Source organism: Phoenix dactylifera, chromosome 9 (genome assembly GCF_051530095.1).
Source record: "Phoenix dactylifera cultivar Ajwa chromosome 9, Ajwa_hap1_PhDact_Kaust_v1.1, whole genome shotgun sequence".
NCBI classification, from domain to species: Eukaryota; Viridiplantae; Streptophyta; class Magnoliopsida; order Arecales; family Arecaceae; genus Phoenix; species Phoenix dactylifera.
In genome coordinates, this window is record NC_143198.1 from 5,762,747 (window position 1) to 5,785,382 (window position 22,636).

The following is a 22,636-nucleotide window of genomic DNA, read 5'->3' on the forward strand; positions in this document are numbered from 1 at the left end:
CGTAAAATCATCATGGTGCAACCAAACGTGGTGATCTCATCACCTCCATCCATATCACCCTTGATCCAGAGACAGTCACTCCATACCAAATGCTCCCTTAGGGTGTGTATTTTTTTTTATTTTCCCTTTCACGCTTCGCACCAAAGTCGCCTAGAAAAATTTTATGCGTGAATTTGAAGGCCTAAGCACAAGCCAAGATTTTATAGGGACCTGACCTTATGACAGAACAACAGAACCATGAAAGAAGCCCCAAGTCGCAAAGTTCTCAGACTGCTCGTGAGCTCAAACTAGATCCAAACTTTGATTTATAAATTCTTAGCCTCTTCAACCAGGTAACGAGCATTGAATAAGAGTTCTATCCTTCCACATTCTCCGTGGCACGCGTTAGTGTTCCAAAATGTTTGAGGCTGGTTGCCATAGTAATAGTGATAAAGGCCCACTCATTCAACATGGCATGGCCAGAGTGGTTCGACCCGAAAGGATTGATGGTGCAATGGAAGGATTATCGGCTCATCCGACTCCCATCTGTTAAAGATCCAGTCGATAAGGCCATGATTAAATGAGCAGTGTAATCCACAAATGCTTAAATGAACAGTGTAATCTTCAGCCAAATCCTGTAGGAATATCCAAATAAACTCTTAGTTATTAAAAAAAACCCTGAAACACTTAATCTTAATATCTAAAACTGATTCCATATGCATTTCTTCAACTTCAGATGTTAACAAGCCAGAAACTATTTTTTTGGTAACTGTCTTTCAAACTGATGAACTTCCAAGTCAGCTCCATTGTTTATGCCCTCAGCAATCCCACATAATAATCACGAGCAAATTCAAACACCCATCCCCTAGAAACCAAAAACAAAAAACATCACAGCGTAGTCACTTGGCTGATTTTGCTGTGGTGCTGATGTCCAAATCTGTACAAATAAAAATAACTCTGCACTTATGACTACTTCTCCAGAGACATTATTTCTTCCATTTTTTTACAAAATGCTGCCATCATTCAGATATTAGGAAACTGATTTATTCTAATCCGAATAATCCATACTGCAGAGCTCAAAAGCTTTGAAGATGATTCTTCCAGGACCACCAGACATTAGATAAAAACCTCACCTCTCAATAGCACAACATAAATTTTACATGGCAATCTTCACAAATTTTGACAAAGTACTTGCGTGTTGAATCCCAGAAAAACATTAACACCATGTACCCCATAAGTATCAGATCTGTGAAGGTCAGATCATCAAATGGTGTCATCACGTTTTCATTTCATCATAACAAGAGGGAAAATGAAAATTTTAACAATTAGAGAATAAATCAAATAACTGCCATAAAGAGTTCAGATACCTGAAAATCACATCCCCAATCATAACATCTCATTCTCAAGGAGGAAAGGTTTGTGTAATGAGGAATACCAGAATATCCAATCCTGCATCACTATTTTTCAAGCAAAATCGTCATAAAAAATCATCAGTTATTCCAAAACTTAATGGGCGTTCACGAAATACATAAAGATATGGTTACAATAACTGTATTCTTTGATAACCGCAGCTAAATAAGATGTGCTTTCTTCAAAAATCGGATAGTTCTGCAATAGTATGGCCAAATCGATTCGATGTAATCCAGATATTTCTCAACTGCCCACTCTTCAAGTTGTTTGAACTTTTGTCTGAATAGAGCTCTGTAATCTAAGTTTTTGATGACTATTATAGGCTTCCAGAAGAGGGCCCAGAGAAATGCTTTAAGCTTTCCCTCAGCAATGTAAGTATAGACCAACGAAGAGTAAATTGGTAGGTTCTTTACCAGGCTAACAGCTTGCATGAAGAGGAAAAAATACAGCGAACAGAGCCCTTGAATGATTTTTATATAGAAAGCAACAATTAGTGGCCCAAGAACCCATAAAGGTGTCAACTCCTTAGTGACTTCAACTCCATACACCAATTTGACTGTTAGGTACCATGGAATGCTGCAAGAAACAGCACATAAATCAGCTTTCTTTCCTAGCTAAAATCTAATTTCCTCTCACTGGGGACAAATGTTATGATAAGTAGGGTAGCTAAATTGTAGCAAGATAATCCTACTATGATAAGAAGCATAGAAAATCTTTTGCAATTCTTTGATTCATTGATTATATAAAGATAAATTACATTGCATTGGAGAACCCCACACCCTTAAAATAAAATAAAATAAAATAAAAATTCACATGCCTTTTGACAACTCAATGACTGTACTTACCATATATCTTTAAATAATTAACTAAAACAAAAACTCCTCTTATCATAAGCAAACTCTTGAAAACATTCAGGTAAAAGACAAAATAACTGAATAAAGTGTTGAAGTATGTTTTACTGTAGCCAAGTGTTAGCACACTTTAACTTTTCTCATGGTTGATCGTGGCTTAGGTCAAAGGGAAGCTTTACCAGAATGTCCAGGTTCTTTACTTTGCCTCTCATGCAAAGTCTTAAAATTCAATGATAAATTAAAGTGAAAAAAATAAAATACATAGTGAAGAGAAGAACTATATCCAATAAAGCACATGAATTAACCTTCATTCAATCTAAAGTCATACTTCTTTGATACCTTTAATACATAATATTGTTGCAAACAGCAAGATAAACTCCAGAGTAGGTCAGGCTTTCGCTCTAGAGAGGATCCTAATCCTAAGATAACAAGGCTATTAGAGCCCCATTCCCTGTTGATATCCCTGGAGACATGCAAGGAGCTTAGGAAGACTCTTAACTTTAAAAAGTATTCTTGCCTTCTAATGATGCAGAAAATTAGTTTGTTACAAAAATAACTACCTTCCCTGGGGTAGTTTCCTACATTGGTAACTTTCTCCTTGGTGGTTGCTCTTCCAAATAACTTACTTTTGGTAGTTAATTACAAGGATAACTACCTAGACCTGGCCTCTTGCATGGCTTCTTATATCAATGAAAAGTGACCGATCCCAATTTGTCCAAATATCATTTTATATTAACTTAATTAAAATTGATTAGTATTCATTACAATTGGTCAATGACCATTTGTTTATGTTAACAGTAGGTCAAAAGTCTAATTACACATAAAAATGTTAAGCCATCTTTAGAATTTATTATTGAAGGGTTGTAGGAATTGCCAAGCTGCCACAGTAGTATGACACCATCTGTATGGTTGAGCATATAACATGAAGACTTTAGAATTAGCTGAGACAAGGATGCAAAGGGCGAAATAAGTGATCAGAGAGGCTGTTAATAATGCAATCCCAAGATTTTATATTGGAAACAATTTTCAGATACATTGCAATTATCTCAATATTTTTGGGGTTGTGAAATCAACAGCCCCTCCAATCCTTCCTACTCCCTTCACCACCTCGTCTCCTTAGCCAAACAAGAAGCTTCATGATATACTTCCTGCCCATGCAGGGGATACAGAATCCACACAGCCCCTAACAAAGAACGGAATACACTATTAGAGATCATCATATGTGCATATAGCTACCATAGAAAATGTCCCAAAACATTATTGAAATTGTATATTATTGCAAGCATGGAGAAGGCGATCTTGAAACTAATGGCAATAATATGCAGCCGAAAAAAGATACCATATCAAGTTAATATGAGTATATGAGCACATTCAAGTGGAAAAATTGAACAGCAAAGAACAATTATGAGCAAAGGCACTATCTCAGAACTTACAATATCAATAATGGGATAGATATTGCTGCATCAAGTCTCAGGAAGTGTACGAGTGCAACCTTCAGCATATTCACTGCCCGCATTCTCATAGTTACATGTTGACCTTCAGATGTTACATTCTCGGCTGGTTCTCCATGGAAGTTTCCATCCATTCTCAGACTAGATGTCTGCATGCCCAACATGATCAACCACTTTCTGAATACTTCTTGTATTGCAAGAGATCCAGCTGTAGTTTCCTCTCTTCCTTCGGGTGCATACGACAGCAGATGCTTCTGCACATCATGAGAATCTGACAGAATTTCTTCTCTCTCTTGTTGTGCAGAGAGCTGAACTGGTGCCTTGCGAAATTTTGAGCCACTGTCTCTGCCTTCTCGTTCATCATTCTGGGCATTGCCTTTAAAAGATGAGACTTTGAAAGCTTTCCTCTTTGCTAAAATAATAGGTTCGTCTCTGGTACAGCAAGCAAAATAATGCAAGAGAATTTTCAGCAATGTGAAATTGCAAAAAATGATAAAACGACATGCACTTGATATACATGACATCACAGGAACAGCAGAGAGCAAGATTTCCAATAAAAATATACTAAACAAATGAAAACACCACAGAATTTCTGTTCATTCAATATATATTTCAGAAGATAATGAAGGGATAAGTTGAAGGATGTACACATTCTCTTCATAAACTGAAAATCAAAGCCTCATATGTTTGAAAAAGTCTTTTTATTGCAGTTGCACTAAAAAATTACATAGCACTTTTGACAAATAATCCATATTAAAATAAGATAAAGTTCTAACCCCAAAAGCAATATGCACCCTTTATTTGAATAGAAAATATTACCCACATCAAGGTACGCGGAACCGACTGAACCGACGTACCGGTGGGGGCCAGTACCAGCTCGGTATAGGTGGGAGCCAGTACCAGTTCCGATACCAAACCGGCCAACCGGAAAAAAAAAAAACAAAATTTCGCCACGCGCGCGCGCGGACGTGCGCAAGTCCGCATTTTAGCCACGGAGTGGCCCGTGGCATTAAATGCCCATGCGGGGCCGCGTGGGCTCGCTACCCCGCGCAGAAACTGTGCACGGTTCCCTGCGCATGGAATCGCGCGCTGGCGCGAGCAATTCCCCACTCGCGCTCGCGCAAGCGGGCTGCCCGCCGCGCGGAGCCTCTTTTTTTCCCCTTCCCTTCTTCCTCCTTCCCGAACCCTCTTCCTCTCCTTTCTTCCCCTCTCTCCTCCTCTCTTTCCCCCCCTCTCCCGCGAGCAAAGAAGAGGCCGGAACCGTGAGCAAGACGGGTGATCCTCGTCGGCCCGAGGGAGGAGGTCAGCCCGAGACGACAAGTAGGCTTCGTCTCTTCTTCTTCCTCTTCTTCCTCTTCTTCTTCCCCGATGCCAGTACCGGGCTTGTACCGGTTTGCACCGATACGGGCAAGGAGCCATTCGGTTCCGACCCCGAGTCGGAGCCGTTCGGTTCCGACCGGAATTCAATAGCTGTACCGTACTGGTGCTGGCCGGTACCGGTACGGTATAGGCTGAACCGGTCAATTCCGACCGGTTCAGTAGACTCTGACTCTCATAAAAAATTAAACAAATAGTAGAGTGAGACCCTCCAGAGTAACAAGACTGTCAAAACAAGCTTTGCTATAACACTTACAAGACTTACACCATCATAAAAAGCACCCAGAAGTGTATCCATCACATCAAATGGACTCGGATATCTATTTATAGCCCTCCAAAATATCAGTATTAAATTGAATAGGAAAACAGATATTAAAATAAACATGTTACTTATCAAACTTTTTAGATCATAACTTAATCTACAAAGCAAACCCCATGAAGATGGGATAAGGGTTTTCGATTTAGGTTTTAAGATTAAAAAGTCCTAATCTTACTAAATTCTTTATCAAAAAAAATGTCGACATAATCTTGATTTAAAAATTCCTAGTTTAGATAAACAAGATAAAAATAGTAAGTTAAGAAAATCTGCAAAGCCATCATTTGCCTCAGTTGCACTAGAATTCATCCCTGGGTTTTTTTAAGGTGACAATCAATCATCATAATTCTCTGGTTTTCCATTTCATATCTTCTAACACATTCATCTAGACAAGGAACCTATAAGAAATGAGATCTCGCTCAATGAAATTAAAGATGTGCTCTTCATTTCCTGATAAGATTGGAAAACAAAAGCTTGGATCTAGTGGTCGGCACCACTTTTTGTACCACAGTGCTGATGCTTTCATTATACAAAGGAATATCCAATTCCAACTTCAAAACTAAGAGAGCCACCTTAATTTCTTTTCAGTCGCAAAAGGAAATATCGGATACTACAAATACAATACTTATCGGAGAATAGACATCAAAGAATACATGACATAAAGGAACCTCTTTAGTAAATAATAACACCAAGATTTGCTTAAGTTTTGTTAAATATATGATGTGTTTCCCAATTCCTATCAACATCATGATCTATATAACTTTTTTTAAAACAACTCCAAATCTCATAACAATTATTCATTGACGATAAACCAATGATACAACAGTGATACAATAAAAAATGTATTTCTGCTCAAATAGCTTATCACTCTCAGACCCAGTTCAGCAAAGCTTTTGGCCCTCCAAAAAGCCTCTTCCTCGAGGGTCAAAAGCTCCTTTGGGTGATTACGAGGTATTTCGGAAATATTTGAAATAGCTTTCCACCTCCTTCAAAAACTGAAAAAGCATACTAAGGAAAAGCTCCAATTCGAAACTTTTGGACAAAGCTCTACTAAGACACGTCATGAAGCTATTTTAATTTTAATCTAAGTATCTGAGGAGATGAAAATACCTATACTAATAGTTTTTGATAGTACAATATAATATAATAATATAGATATATAATATTATATTATTTTGCTAGTACTATTATATTATAATAACACATTATAATAATATAATATTATTTATTATAGTAATAGAATATTGTATAAAATACTAATATAATATTATATAATGATATTATTATTTATTAAATTATTTAGATTAAAATATCAAAGCGAATAATCTATAAATTAAGAATACTTTATAATATTAATTTTTTATAGTACAAACAGTTGGATAAATGAAAACACTATATGATATCCTTTATTGTCGTTTTCTTATATTAAAAGCGCTTTCTCAGTTTGGTTACTAAAGTTCCACAATACTTCAAATATGTAGTTATCGGACAGAAAAAAAAAATTATTAAAAGCTCTACTGCCCAAAAAGCTCTATAGACAAAAGCTCTACTACCTACAGCCATGCCAAAGTGTGCCTTAAACTTTTTACCTCTCACCTGAAATGGAACCGAAGCTTCAATGGTATAAACTTATCTTTCCTTCCAATGAACTGAAATGCTACAAAAGATCTCCACCTCACTTCATGGGTCAATGCTTTAGCTCTCAAGGAATGGGTTGAATAAGAACCCTGCAGCAAAATACAAACATGGATAATCAAAGAATATTAGTGATCTAGTTTGGTACTACACATGGAAACAATACACATGACATAGTAACTAAGCCATCCACCAATATCGACATTCGGATTTTCCATATCTTTTTTTCAAGCCCAACTTCATGAAAACTCTATTCATGTTAAAAAAGGCAACAAGGTTTGCTTGAAGGGGAACCAAATCTTCCAAGATCTACTTTGCAGGGTATTAGCTATATTAGCTCTCTAGAAGAACAAAATTTTGGCTAAATTTTCTCTACCAATTTCATTATTACAAGAGATTAAAATAGAATTACATGACTACTGGTGCAATGCCAAATCACCACAATAAAATTCTCATTAACTTCAAAATTGTATAAGTTTGAGAATCCAAAATTGAGAATAAAAGAAAGCTACCTAGGTAGCATGGTCAGTTGTTAGCTCACATTTTCAGTAATATTTGCGAAAATAAATACAAGAAAAAAGCCTAGTAGGGTTATAACTCCTTCCCTTCTATTATGTTCATCTTCTTCCCTTAATTTTTCTTCTTATTCCCAATCCCTTCTCTACTGTCTCTGTGAAATTCTGAAAATGAACCAGTTTGTGGAAGCAGTAAGTGTTGTTAAGCATGGCTTTGTTTCACCCCGTCATTGACTTAGAAACCATGTATAAGGATATCAAAATTTACCAAAATTTATTAAATAAATTTATTTAAGACAAAAAGTTACAATTTTGGAAAAAAAATAGCATCCCAATATGGAATCACGAAGCCAAACCATCCCAAAAGTTGAGACAGTAGCATAAGTAGTTTGTGTTTTTGAAGTCTCTAGTGATGAACATCGGAAAGAAAATCCATGATATTAGAGTCCTATTGTTGAATTCCATATGAACTAACATAAATGGAACTGAAAGGATAGTGAACTGTGATCCTCATTATAGAATTTAGTAGGTTGGCTCCCTTGAAGCAGCAAGGTCTTCTTCCTCTTCTTTAAACTCCTCGGCCATGTGATAGTTTTGGCATCAGAGCTAGGTTGTTCCATATATGGCCATGGCTACTAGACTCTCTCAATTAGCAAAGTCAGTGAATTAGTTGCAAGAAACAATTTGCTTGTAACAAAAGGTCATCACAAAGGACTCATGCAACAACTCCATGTTGTCGTAGAGAACTATGAATCCTTGTCTCAATGCCATAACAAAGATCGAGGAGATGGATCAGATGGACACAATAAATCATCACTTCAAAGGCCAAAATTTTAAATCATTGGGTAGCAGTCAAACAACAACTCGCTTGAACTTCCCTAAGTTCGATAGAACAGATCTAACTAGTTGGGCTTATAGAGCAGAACAATTCTTTACATACCATCAAACCAACCTTCGGGATTGGTCTTTACTCGCCTCTTTTTATATGAAGCACAAGGCATGTTGATCATTCATATGGATGGATATCTGTTATTAGTTAGGATTCTTTCACTAAATTTTTGAAAACCCAGTTTGGCCCAACAGAATTATAGGATCTAGCAGCTGCTCTAGCAAAACTAAGACAAACTACAATGGTAGAGAAGTACCAAACCCAATTTGAAATCTTAACAAATCGGGTTAAAGGAATTGACAAAACACTCATAGTGATTTGCTTCATCGCTAAGCTTACGGATGATATTCAGTTGGATGTCCAAATGTTTAAATCCAACACTCTTTCGGCACATAATGGTCTGGCCAGGCTGCAAGAGGTGAAGTTGAACCTACGGAGGAGGCCTATATGCTTTAAAGGAGCATAAACCCAGACTCTCTGGTAATGTCAATGTTACTAAACCTTTGACCATTCCAATCAAAAGGCTTGCACAAGCAGAGATGTAAGAAAGATGTGATCATGGGCTGTGTTACAATTGTAATGAAAAATATGCCCCTGGAATAAATGCAGATTTAGAAAATTGTACCTGCTGGACAGTGCGGAACCCTAACAAGGGAGTGCAGATATCATGGAAATGCCTAACGATATTGTGAATAATGGTTAAGATGAAACTAGAAAAAACACTTGAGTTATGTCTTCATGCCATTGCAGGCGCTTCTACACCATAAACCACGCGATTGGAAGGGAAATTGGACCAACGAAGCTTGGCTGTGTTGATTGATTTAGGCTTGGCTCCTGATTTTCTTCATTCTACAGTTGCTAAAAAGATTGGCCTCCAATTCAATCTAGAGGTCAACTCCAGGTTATGGTTGCCATTGGGTTTTCAGGGGTAACACCAAATCTCCAAGGGCACTCAATCACTATGGTTTTTCCTCGTAGGTTTGGGAGGATCTGATGTTGTTCTTAGGGTTCATTAGCTATGGGCACTTGGAAAAATTGTGGGGGATTTTTCTAGCCTTATCATGCAATCGATTCGGGATGGAAAATTTTGGCTCCTGAATTGGCTGTAATGAATGATATAGAACTCCAAAAGATGGCAAAATGTGACATCGAATTTCATTTCTTCAATTGTTTAACCTTGCTGAAACTCAAGCATCCAATCTGGTGGAATCTTAAGAAATGTATTGGTGGAGTACAGATGGGTTCAACGAGCCAACATGACTTCCTCTATCACAAGCTTGTGATCACGAGAGATAGAGGTAGTTTGTGATGCTCTAGAAGCAAGGATAGCTGGTGCATTAAATCAAAAAGGGCCATCCTATTTCTTATTCTAGTGAGAAACTAAATAAGGTTAGACAAAGTACAAAGGTATTCCATTTGTGACAAAGAATTTTATGCATTTATGCATGCATTGAGATTTTGGACGCATTATCTCCTACCTAAAGAGTTTGTCTTGTATTTAGACCATCAAGCCCTTAAACATTTGGACTCTTGAAAGCAACAAAGGCCTCAACACATTAAGTAGTTGGAGTTTATCAAAGAGTACACCTTTCTCCTACCTGTTGACGCTCTTAGCATAGTGGTGGCTATCTTGCATCTTGCTTATGTCAAGACGGATAGATTTGAGTGCATCAGACATGAATGTGCCTCTTGTCAAGATTTTAACATAATTTACAAATCATTAATGAGTGATGGACATACCAAAAGTGCAGATTATATCATCCATGATGGTTATCATTTTAAGGACCGTCGATTCCGTATACCTAGTTCCTTTAGCAAGAATTTTGTCATTTGCGAGTTACATGATGTGGGTGCTGCTGGTGCACTCTTGTCCAGAGAGGTGTCCAATGGGTGTTATGAAGAAACTACAAGAGAAAAATGAATGACCCTATAAGATTCTCCACAAAATCAATACCAATGCCTATGTTCTAGGTTTACCTCCTAAGTTGGGAATTAGTCCAACATTTAATGTGGAGGATCTCGCCCTCTACAAGAAAGCAACTGGTGATCCCTTGCGTGTTGCTCCAGATCGTATCAAATGCTTTAAATGTGGAGGATTTTTCTTTCAACCACCAACAAAAAACTGTGGCAATGAGAAGGAACCCCAGGCTAGTTCCCAAATATTTTGGCCCATACAAGGTGATCCAATATGTTGGGCAAGTTGCTTACAAACTTGATTGCCAGAAAGTTCCCTTATACACCATGTTCCATATCTCTTGCTTCAACAAGAAAGCGTATAGTGATATTTCTATTCATCTTACATTGCCTCCAATGACAAATAAAGGTGTTATATGGCCACAGCCAGCAGCCATTCCTGACCGCCACATGGTCAAGAAGGAAAGTAGGCTACTACAAAAGTCCTTGTACAATGGGAAGGAGTTGGAAAGGAGGGTGCTACTTGGGAAAAATATCACAAGATAATGAAATGCTTTTCTAATGCCAACCTTGAGGACAAGGTTCTTTAAGGAAAGGGATGAATTTTTATGTATTTGGACTGTTATGCCACTTTTGCTTAGTTTATTATGTAAAAATCTCTTATGTTTGTTACCTTATGGTTGTTATATATTTGTCATTTGTGGTGTTGATAGGCGTGTGAAAAAAATGACCAAATCACAAATCCGAACCAAACCGACCACTTTGGTTCGGTTTAAACCAATTTTTTCATAGTCGATTCTGTTTTAGTTTGAAAATTTTTCAAAATGAAAAAATCGGTTCAATTTCCATTAGGATTTTGAAAAATCAACCCAAATAAAAAAATCGACACACACACACACACACACACACATATATATATATGGAGAGAGAGGTACACTTGGCTACATTTGAGTAGATCTCTACTTAAATTCGTTCAGATTTAGATCAGATAATGAGACTCTTCCATTAGTAGTGCGAACTATTAGATGTAATCTACTATCTCTAAATTGCTTACATACCAAAAATTCTTTGATTTGTAGACTCCTAACCTATGCTCTCAAAAAATTAGACAGTTTAAAAAGCATGAAACAATACATATTCTTTTGACTACTTGATCCACAGGCTAGAAGTCTCTAAATCATAAAATTTTTTATATGTAAATAATTTAGAGATAATAGATCGCATCCAGTAGCTCAGATCATTGTTATGTGACCTCCATCGCCTAATCGGATATGAGTGGATATCCAGTCGAGTGTAGCCAAGTCTAACTATATATAGTCCCTTCAGCTGTTTCAGTCCTAACCTTAATCCTTTCTCACAGTTCTCCTTCCCACTCGAACAACCGCTCATCGCCCCTTCTCCCACCATCTCATCTTCTCCTCACCGCCATAGCCACTAGATCCCCCTCATCCCGCTAGATTGTTGCAACTCTTCATCTCCCATGGACCTTATCTTGCCACATCTCTTCCTCTTCACCACCGCGACCACCAAAGCCCCCTCATCCCACCAATCCAAGGACGACGAACCAATGGTGTCATTGCCTGGTGGCTGGTTCGGTCGTGATGGGCAATGGTGACATCTTTCTTGTGCCTCGGGGGGTATCCCATCTCTTTCAAGCCCTATTATTCCCTCATAAAGTTTGGCGCCAGGAATCTCCTCATCAGATCATTATCACTTTCTTAACTATTTATTTTTTAATCTTTTCTTCTCTTTCTAATTGATCACTTCACTTCCTATCCCAATGCCTTTCTTTTGATTCTTGGAAAGGGAAGTACGGTGAAGAGATATTTTGGAGTCAGATGTTTAGCAGGAATTGGAGAGCATCCAAAAGCTTTCTCTGGTCTACTTCGATTGTAAGTCCTGTTTTCTCTCTCCCCCCTTTTTCTTTTGGATTTGTAGATTTTTTTAGATGGATTTTTGAAACAAAATCTCCAAGAAAACTACCACGAACAAGCAATGCTCGGATATTCTTATCTTGGCACAACAATCCTCAAATTGGATCTCCTCAACCCGATAAACCAAACCGAATATCTCAGTTCAATTTCATTCATTTTTTATAAACCATCAGTTTGGTTACAGTTTTGGTTTTAGGGAATCAATTTTAAGCGGATTGGTTTCAATTTTATCCCTAAACCGACCCAATCCAAGCAGTGCACATCCCTGGGTGTTGAAGTAGTTTGGGCCTTTGCACTCTAAAGTGGTGAATGTGGGTAGGTAGTTATATGATATTGGAGTCCTATTTTTGTAGTCTATTGAAACCAATCTGGTCGGAATAGTAAAACAGTTAAATATTATCCTTATTCTCTAGTTTATGAAGTTGGCTCACTCAAAGCAGCCCAGATCTTCTTCTTCCTCTTCTTCTCTAAACTCTATAGCCACGAAACAAATAACCACTCAAATTGGTGAATAATTTTATTTTTCTGGGTCAGGGAAAGGGGTCAATGCCCCTAAAGGGACATAAATGGTTAAAACCAAAAACAATTCCATTGTTTTCATCAAATAACTCCTAATTAAGAAAACTTTAAATACATTTCCTAAAATAAATAAGAAAGAAACAAATTTCTCCAAGAAAAATATCCTCAACCAATCATAATTCAGTGGAACAAGACAAATCGTGCAAACAACAGGAAGCTGGATATCTGATATCACATACCTGCGCCTGATGTGCTAACAATGCCATGTTCCGAATTAATTTCAGACCTTCATTTCTCGACCCTTGAATCCCTCGAATTCCACTAAACAATTTTCACAATTAAAGATATCCCACCCATTTAATTAATATCTTTGAAAAATCAACACGAATATAAATTCAAAATTACAAAGCAGCAACAGCATAAAAAAGAGAATTTGGGAATAAAAAATCAAGCAAAAGGATAGGAGTTACCTTTAAAGAAGCTTTGCTCCCACCGCCCCCTGCCCGACCGCCACCTACTCCCCTCGTTCCCCACGCCGCCGCCGCCGCCGCCGCCGCCGCCCGCCGCGCAGATGCCGTCCTCCTCTCTCTCCCTCCCTCCCTCCCTCTCTCTCTCTCTCTCTCTCTCACGCTCTTGTGTTTCTCGCTTCTAGGGCATTAATCGTGCCGGAGCGCTTCTCTCTTGCCTCCCTCCCTTTCTCGCTCCCTCTTTCTTCCCTTCTTATCTGGAATTTCCGATATCGCTGCCCTCGGCTGGATAACGGCAGCGAATCGAACGGGAGAGTGAAGGCGGCTTAATTTGGGCCTGGCGTTGGCTTTCGGGCTTGCGGACTTCAGATTATCGGGTATTTGATACCCGACCCTCCCAGCCCGTTAAGAACTCAGTCACCCCCGGCTGAGAAACTTATTTTATTATTTATTTATTTATTTTAATGTTATAAAGGATCACTACCTTTTCTGACCAAATCACTAGTCACATTTGGTGTCTCATGAATGGCCCTACCTTCTTGTGAATTGCAACACCTTATTGTGAACCAAGCTCCAAGATAGTGATATTAATATTATTAGTCTGTTAAATACACCAATTTTGTTTGCTATTGCTTTTCCCTTGATTTACTTGTATTGTAGCTACAATCCTACAATTGTCTTTTGCTTTTTAGATTTGTCACACTAGCTTGAAGTTTTAAACTCACTGTGACAGAGTTAATATGACATAATAATACAATATCATTTACATTGGTCAACTTTGTCTCCTTATCATGCGTATGTTCTATCGTATTCTTGCCTTTTTGAATGTTGTAATCATCGAAAGTTTTTTTTTTGGTGGATCATGACATTGCGACAAGTAGATCATTTGATCTTTCTATTATGTCATTTCAATATTATGGACACAAAAAGAGGTTACTTTTGTCATCCTAAGAGTTTTTCTTTGTTTATAGAGGATAGTCTAGACTTTCTTCATTTTGACAACATTTTCAAGATATTTACAAAGAGACTTTTGCCTGTGTAATTTACATTAGAGTGAGTACTGATAAATAAAATGAAAGGAGAAATGGATCCTGATCATTGCACTGTAGTATGAGTTTTGGATTGCACATAAACAAACAAAAACTTTTACTAGATAACATATGTACCCTTGTTATTTAATTTGCATAGTTCTCCTCCTTCCTGTTTTACTTTTTTTTTTTTTTTTGCTAATGCTAGTGGATCATACATAACGGGTACGGATACATCCAATAAAGTCAAAAAATAGGATACCTCGGAGCACCAAGGGCAACTCCCCATCACTAGTCCACAAGGTGCCTCCGGAGTGATAAGCTACATACAGCCATCTAATCCGCAGCACCATTGGCTTCACGGTCTTGGCCTGAAAGGCCTATCCATCCCTCGCCATAGCCCAAATGTCACGAAGCAAGGGATGGTCACTACCGCCACCCTTTGGACCCCCCGAATCCAACTGATGACGCTGGCTGAATCACCCTCTAGGATGATGGACCTGGCTTGTAACACGCACCGGGCATGGCGAAGGCCCGCCCAGGCTGTTCTCAGCTCCGCACTAGGAACCGAAGTGTCAAATAACTGACTACCACCAGCAGCCACAACCCTGGCAGATGGGTCCCGAATAACAAAACCCGCGCCTCCTCTCATGCCACCATCCAGAACAGACCCATCAAAGTTGACCTTGAGGAAACTCAGGGGTGGGGGCTCCCAGGTAAAAAACACCGTACGGGATACTACCGAAGCAGAGTGAGAACCCCAGATGTCCCAAGCTATCAAAGTCCCTCCAACAGGGATGGTGTAACACAGCTCTGCCGCCTGAACGCGGGCATTCTCGACCACAAATCTCGGCGACATACGTCGTTCGCCGTAAGTACGAGCATTCCTGACCAGCCAGATCTGGTAGGCAGTGCAGCTCGCTCGAACAACCTCCTGACGAAACACCGGGGACTCCGAGCCCTGACGCATGGCCTGTAAGAATAGGTCCCTACAACTCCACACCACCTATGGGACCCCTGTCACACGCCAAGTACCCCTAGCCCATGTGCACCGAAACAGCGCATGGTCCACCGTCTCGACCACACCACAAACCCCACACTCCAATGGGATCCTCACACCTCAACCTCCAAGTACAGCTCTCGTAGGAAGACGGTCCCAGACCACCTTCCAGAAGAACAACGCGACCCTCGGGTGGAGTCCCAATCGCCAGATCCAAGCACAATCCGGGCCAAGCTCGTACTCCCGCCTAAGAATGCGGGAGAGATCGCCCATCCTAGCCCTGGATCTGGTCGAGAAACTCCACACTCATACATCTGGTCCACCACTCCGTGGTAAAGAGAGGGAGCGGACCCGCTCCGCCAGATGTTCCCTGAAGAAACGGGCCAATCAAATCTCATCCCAGCCGGCCACCCGGAGGGTCATGAGATCACAGACATGTAGACCCTCCCCAGCCTCGACACTAACCATAGTCGGCCAAAGATGCAGAGGAAGGCCATCGACCTATGGGTCTCCGGCCACATTGATGCTACGCCCGTCGCCTATCAGCCATCGGGCGTGACTCGACACCATAGACAAGTACCTCGCTATCTCACGCCATAGAAAGGAACATCTCCACCCTCCTCGGGCCCAGCCCTCTAGGCCTGCCCCCCACAACGGACAGTCATGATCCGGCTCCAAAACCCCTGCGGCTCCAGGATGAAGCGGGAACCATGCCGGGCAAGGAGCAATTCTCGTCTCTCCAGGAGAGACAACACCCCTAGACCACCCTCCCTGAAAGAGAAGCAGATACTCTCCCATGCCACCAGGTGCACCCCACGGCCCCCTCCATGTGAGCCCCATAAGAAGCCCCGAAGAAGTCGCTCGATCTTCAATAGAACTGACCTTGGCACCACCGTATTTGCCATAAGATAGATGGGCATGGAGCCCAATACAGATCGAATCAGCGTTACTCTACCCATCATAGACAGAGACGCTGCCCGCCAACCCTCTAGCCTGCTCTGGACCCGTTGCACCAGCCCGGTACACTCGAAAACTCGCAATCTCCTACCTGAGATTGGAACACCCAGATAGGTCCAGGTCCCATCCTGCTCGAGCAACTCCAGAATCCTCCGAATCTCCCGTCGAACACCAAGTGACGTACTCGGGCTGAAAGAGATGGCGGATTTCTGGGCATTCACTCTCTGACCGGATACAATGCAGTAGGTGGCCAAAACCCTCCTAATAGCCTGAGCATCCGCTACGCGAGCCTGAGTCAGGAGGAGGCAGTCATCGGCAAAAAATAAATGTGATATCGGCTGGGCCCCTGGAGCTGGGACGTAAGCCTCCAGCTCTCCGGCGGCGCACGCAGCCCGCAACGACCGAGACAAGACATCAGAACAAATGATGAACAAGTACGAAGATAACAGGCATCCCTGCCGAAGCTCCATAGTAGATCTGAAAAATGGGGATGGAGAGCCATTGACCAAGATAGAAAACCTCGGTTCCCGGACACACCCCAGAACCCACCCAATCCAGGTCTCATAGAAACCCAGACTTTCCAAGTCTAGCCTAAGAAAACTCCACCTGATTCTATCATAAGCTCGTTCCATATTCAGCTTGACAGCCATCAGGCTTCGCCGCTTCGAGGCCCGTCAAAGATCTCACATCATCTCTTGGGCCACCAAAACGTTATCGAAAATACTCCTACCTCTCACAAAAGCACCCTGCTCCTGACAGATAATGCCAGAGAGGAAGGGCTTCATACGATCCATCAGTATTCTTGCCACAACTTTGTATAAAGTTGTGCACAAACTGATCGGCCTAAAGTAGCTCAGCTCGGCCGCGTCCTGACGTTTTGGTATAAGCGTGACAAATGTGGCCTTCCAGTCATCAGGCATCCCTGCCCGACTGAAAAAACACAAGACCGCTTCCACCACTGCAATCCGGACGATACCCCAGTATCTCCGAAAGAAGAAAGGTGGGAAGCCATCTGGACCAGGAGCCCTATCCTCACCCAGTGCCCAGATTGCCTGGCGCACCTCCCCCTCCGTCACCGGTCGAACCAACAATGCATTCTCAGCCGCACCAATTTGGGAATCAGCCCTCGGGAGCTAGCCGGCAGCGTTAGACCCACTATCCTCCGTCCAACGAGAGCGAAAGAAATCGAGTAGGATATGGCTAATCGATGAATCGCCCTCCACCCGGTGGCCTTGCTCATCCCGCAAGGATCGAATCATATTTCTCTGCCTTCTGATAACCGTAGACCGGTGAAAGTAACTAGTATTCCGGTCACCCTCTCTGACCCACTGAATTCTGCTTTTTTGTCTCCAGAAGATCTCATGTTGACGCAGGATCGAGTGGTGAGTAGCGAGAAATCCCCAAAGGCTCATCATGTCGGCCTCGGGGAGCGTGCCCACCTGATCTTCTCTTCTTTGAAGGTCAGCAATCGCAGCCTCCACATCCTCCAACTTTCTAAAGATATCAACCACTACCTCACGGTTCCAACGCCGTAGCCGTCGCTTAGTCAACTCCAATTGGCGTGAAACCCTCTGCATGGCGTCACCGCGAACCGACAAACTCCAAGCTCCTCGGACAATGTTCCAGGATTGAGAGAAAGACAACCAAACCTTCTCGAAGCGAAAGGGGTACTGGTGACTAGAACCCGATACCATCAAAATCAATAAAGGACAGTGGTCTGAAGCAATCCGAGGTAGATGACTAAACCTGTAGGAGGAAAATCTGATGAGCCAGTCAGTGGAAGCAACAGCCCTATCAAGCCGCTCCCACACTCTGGCTCATCCGGACTGGTTATTACACCAAGTGAACTGCAGCCGAAAAACAGGGGCGTCAGGTCGCTCAAGATCGGGCGTATTCTTCTTCTTCTCGCGCCTGATCGCCGGCCTTCTTCCTCGGGTGCTGCCGGTTTGGGTTCTGGCCGAGGCCAGGGAAGCGAGGAACCCCACCTCAGTCGAACAAGAGGAGCTTTGGACGGGGCGTCCAAACCCCGTCTTCTTCTACTCTTTTGTTTTTTTTTGTGTCTTTCCTCTGTGAAGCCTGAGGCCCACAGGATGGCCACAGCCCACAGCAAATGGTGTTTGTTGATGACAGACTCTGCATTTGGCGGTGGCTCCTTGTACGGTTGTGAGCGAAGATCGCGGAGCTTTGGCAACGAAGGCAAAGCTCGTGGAGAGGGAAGAGGGAAGAGGAAAGAAGGAAGAAGAGGAGAAGAGGAAGGGGAGGAAGAAGAGCCAAGCTTCTCACCTGGCTCTGGCCATGGTTTCACACTAGGGCTTTTAAAAGAAAGGAGACTAATTTTCATTCATCATTCATCCATCTAAAACTCTAAACACGAACATGAACCCATATATATAGGGTCACAAAATTAACGAAATACCCCTACAAGAAAAACAATCCCATAAAGTGCTAGAATAACAATATGCAAACAAGTCCATAAAATAAAAAAAATAACATAAAATTAATCCAAAATAACTAGACCTTGTGAACTGGCTAAGCTCTGTAGCAACCGTAGACTCGAGTGATGGCTGACCTGGCACTGGTATCCGCACCACCTTTGCCATCATATACATAGTTACAAATCCACAAATGAAAAGAATTCTTTGTGAATGCAATATGGTTTGATTTTTTTTCCCAATTTATCAGCATATTATTTGATTTTGCAAAAGTTGGAATTTCAGCTTTCATATGTTGCTCTCTTTTCTCTCAAAGAAATAAAAAACATTTATTGTTTACATTATATTATGGACTTGAGTTTTAGATTTTCAAATAAACAATCAGAATCAATGGTATATAGATTCTTTCCCATTCAAATTGCACAATTTTCATTATTATATTGCTTTTACATCAAGTGTTTGGGCTGACATTAAGATTGAAGCTGGTTTCAACTTTCAAGACCCCACCTCTATGTGGCATAATCTAGATCTCATTGCTCTTAGCCATCACTCAAACAAAAAAGGGCGATACCCTATTTTTATTTTAAAGGATTGTTTTACCCACCAAATTAGAAGTGAAACTCCATTTTTCTCTCTTCCTAAATCACCTGTTCTTCTATTCCCACATTAAAGCTTCACCTCCACATATCTCCACTCTGAAGGAGCAAAGCTACCATGGTCATCATGTTCATACCCCTTGCCATCTCCATCTATTCTTCTTTCCTCCAAAACTGCGTGCCCTCTAGACCCTATTTTCTCCTTCCCCATTCCCCTCTGCTCTCGTATGCTCACCACTAGCAAAGAGTCATCTCCTTTGGTCTTCTTAAAATCTCCATTGCCTTTCCTCTCTCACAATGGTATTGACCTTTCTTATTAGCATGCCTTATCATTTCCATCCTTGTAATATCATTTCGGATGAACTTAAATTTGGACATCAGTGCATGGATTAGCATGCTAAGGTAATGGAACTGTAATTACTTACATAGCTTAATGCAATAGTACTCACATACTTCATCATCTACCTTAGCTCTCCACTATAACATAAACATAACCAAGCCTTGTCCTTGGAATGTAGAGTTTGATTCATACGGCAGATTTCTCTATTGGTTTCTAGGCAGAGCCCTCCAAAATTGACTGTCTTGAAATCTCGATGTGCTACTTCCATCTGAAGTTTCACTTTCACCTACTCTATTCTCATCTTCGAAGCTGAATTATGATAAAGAAACGCCCTCACCATTTTATATTCGTAGGTCTTCAAGATCTCTAACATTCTGCTCCATAAGGAAAAGAGCATCATATTTTAGTCCAATATTCTCCATTACAATTGCTTCTCATGATGCACAACCAACATAATGCTCTCCAAGGGAGGGTGAATCCAAGCATGATAATACTTTGGTACCAAGCTAAGTAACTTATAAAGTAATCGCCGATGCAGCTTTCTAACTATATACAGATGAATTATAAACAAACAAATCCTGAGGTTTGCTAGAGAATGATTACAAGAGTAAAATAGTGATTAGTTGGCTTCATGAGATATATAAAGTTACAGAAGATATATGAAATTACAGACTCAGAGTACAAATACAAATCTTAAATTCAAAACAAACTTTTCCCATAAAGGCTTGTTCCTGTGATAAAACCCAGAGAGAATGCCTTCCCCTTCCTTGGATACCCAACTGCAACATTAGAGCAGAAGAGACGCAATTAATTATAGCCAGCGACTTGTTAAACTGTAAAAATACACATAATAAAGACAGACCCTGGAAGAGCTTGCACCCTTTCTTTAAAATCACTGAGAAAACTAATGGTAGAAATAAATGGGAAGAGGATACCTGAACGAATGATTTAGGCTAGCACTTGCAAAAAGTAAAACCAAACAAAGCAAAACATTATCATTATTAAAAGCCTTTCTCCATCAAAATTGCCGAAGGTTATAGAGCTGAATTCTAGTCCTGAAGATTCTACAAAGGAAGGGAGAAGATTTTATAAACAAAGCAAACCATTGACATCTTAACCCATGCAGAAAACTTAAAATCCTTGAAAGATTGAATTACTTGCGAAGAAATAAAAATAAAACCTAAAGTCTCTAAATTTGAAAGAATGATGAGGAGACCAATAATAAAATCCTTGAAAAATTACAAAACTATATTTATACGGTGCTCAAACAAATATTACCCAAAACCAATTAGAAACTTTCAAGCAATAAAACTTGCAGAAACAGAAAACAAACAGAAAGCAGAATCACCATTTAATTTCAGATATCAAAGGAAAAGATTCATCACTATCAAGTAGGGGGCCAACAAAATTTAATCTTTGATGCCTAAACAATAATATCCATTATGTAATACAAACTGATCTCAAGTACTTTTCATCAAAAAGATCTTAACGAAAAAATTTGGACACAAGTTACAATAAAAAGGATTCAGAAGAAGTAAGTGAAAAAAAAAATGCCATTTTTTGATAATTCAGCCTATAGAGAAGCAGAACCAAACCTCAGAAAACAAACAAAAAAACCATCTTTGATGATATTTACCAGAAGAAGGACAATAAAAATCCTATCTTTGACAAAGAAACCTCAAAATAAAAGCAAAACCTGCAGATAATTGGCAATAATGGGTACCAAAACTGGAAGCTCAGTATCTGACCTCCATTCCAGCGGCTGCGGCCTCAGACGACGGTGACATCGGCGTCGTCGACGACGAGATCTCCATTGACGAGCTCCCTGTAGGCAGCCACCGGCCAGATGAAGCCCCTCCAGACGAGGCGATTGGCGAGGGGAACATCGATGATGATCTCCTTCTGCGCGGGCTTCTTCTCGTCCCTGATGGCAATCAAGTAGCTCCGGCCAACCCACCCGATCCATCCAGCGATGTAGAGGAATAGGAGGCCCGGGGTGATGAACTCGCCCCAGTGGCGCTGATCGCCGCTGACGATGAGGTGGGGAAGGCCGTCGGAGCCGCAGAGGAGGCCGAACTTGCCGTAGTTCTCGAACCGGCGCTTGGTCTTCTCCATGGTGGCCTTGATGGCGAGGGCCGGGGCGGAGTCCGGCGCGTACTTTTTGAGGGACGTCTCCAGCTTCTTGAGCGACTGCTTCTCCCGCTTCGCGAAGGCCTTGGACTCCTTGCACGGGGTCAGCCCGGCGATGTCGGCGACAGCCGGCGGCGGCGCTGCGGCAGAGGAGAGGAGGATCGAGGATAGAGCCACGGCGGCGGAGAAGGTCTTGAGAGACGAGGAGACGTCTTGGTTTTCTTGGGTTTGAGAGGAAGAACAGGAGATGGAGAGCCGGGGTTTGGAGTGGAGACGGGCGAGTCGGGGTTTCGAGGTGAATGAGTTGGAGAGGGTGGTGGAGTGGATGGAGGTGAGACTGGCCATTTTGCTCCTCTCTCTCTCTCTCTCTCTCTCTCTCTCTCTCTCTCTCTGCTCTTGTTTCAGATTTGTTCAAGAAGAAGGGAAGAAGGGGAGGGGGGGATAAGATGGAGGGAAAGGATTTGGGTGGGTAGGGGAGGGATAAGATGGGAGGAGTGAAGGGCTGAGGTGGCGGGTGGTGATAGGCTGAGGGCGTGTGGTGTGGGTGGGTACCTGAGATTCTCTCAGCCCTCATGGCTGTGGTGAACGGTCAATCCACAGACACCATGTTATCTGCATTTGATTGATTGTAAGTTCCTAAACTTTGTTCTATATTATGTATGTAGTATCTTATGAAGGATTCAGATTCCCTCCGGCTGCATGACTTTGAGACGTTGGCAATTGAATCAAGTCGGACTAGATATAGAACATCTCGGATGCGTTAAAAAATCTATCAATCTCAATTTAATTTTTTTATTAAACATGTCAAAAATTCAAATATAAATTTGATAATTCTTAATTATCCAGACAAAATAACTTGACCTATGATAGGTTAAAGCAAGTTAAATGGGTCGAAC

The 22,636-nt window shown here is 41.2% G+C and overlaps 2 protein-coding genes across 2 annotated transcripts; both read right to left on the reverse strand.

The window, feature by feature from the left end:
- Positions 1-1,009: 1,009 nt before the first annotated feature.
- Positions 1,010-13,579, reverse strand: LOC103705411 (uncharacterized). Its single transcript, XM_026804007.4, has 5 exons — positions 13,261-13,579; positions 13,030-13,111; positions 6,981-7,111; positions 3,674-4,123; positions 1,010-1,965 (listed from the first exon to the last, which is right to left on the reverse strand). Exons 2-5 carry the CDS (start codon positions 13,054-13,056, stop codon positions 1,551-1,553), a joined length of 1,023 nt encoding a protein of 340 aa, XP_026659808.4. The 5' UTR covers positions 13,057-13,111; positions 13,261-13,579; the 3' UTR covers positions 1,010-1,550.
- A 6,630-nt stretch (positions 13,580-20,209) lies between these two features.
- Positions 20,210-22,164, reverse strand: PSAF (photosystem I subunit F). The gene is made up of 2 exons (XM_008789153.5): positions 21,359-22,164; positions 20,210-20,389 (listed from the first exon to the last, which is right to left on the reverse strand). Exon 1 carries the CDS (start codon positions 22,083-22,085, stop codon positions 21,381-21,383), a length of 705 nt encoding a protein of 234 aa, XP_008787375.4. The 5' UTR covers positions 22,086-22,164; the 3' UTR covers positions 20,210-20,389; positions 21,359-21,380.
- Between the last annotated feature and the right edge of the window lie 472 nt (positions 22,165-22,636).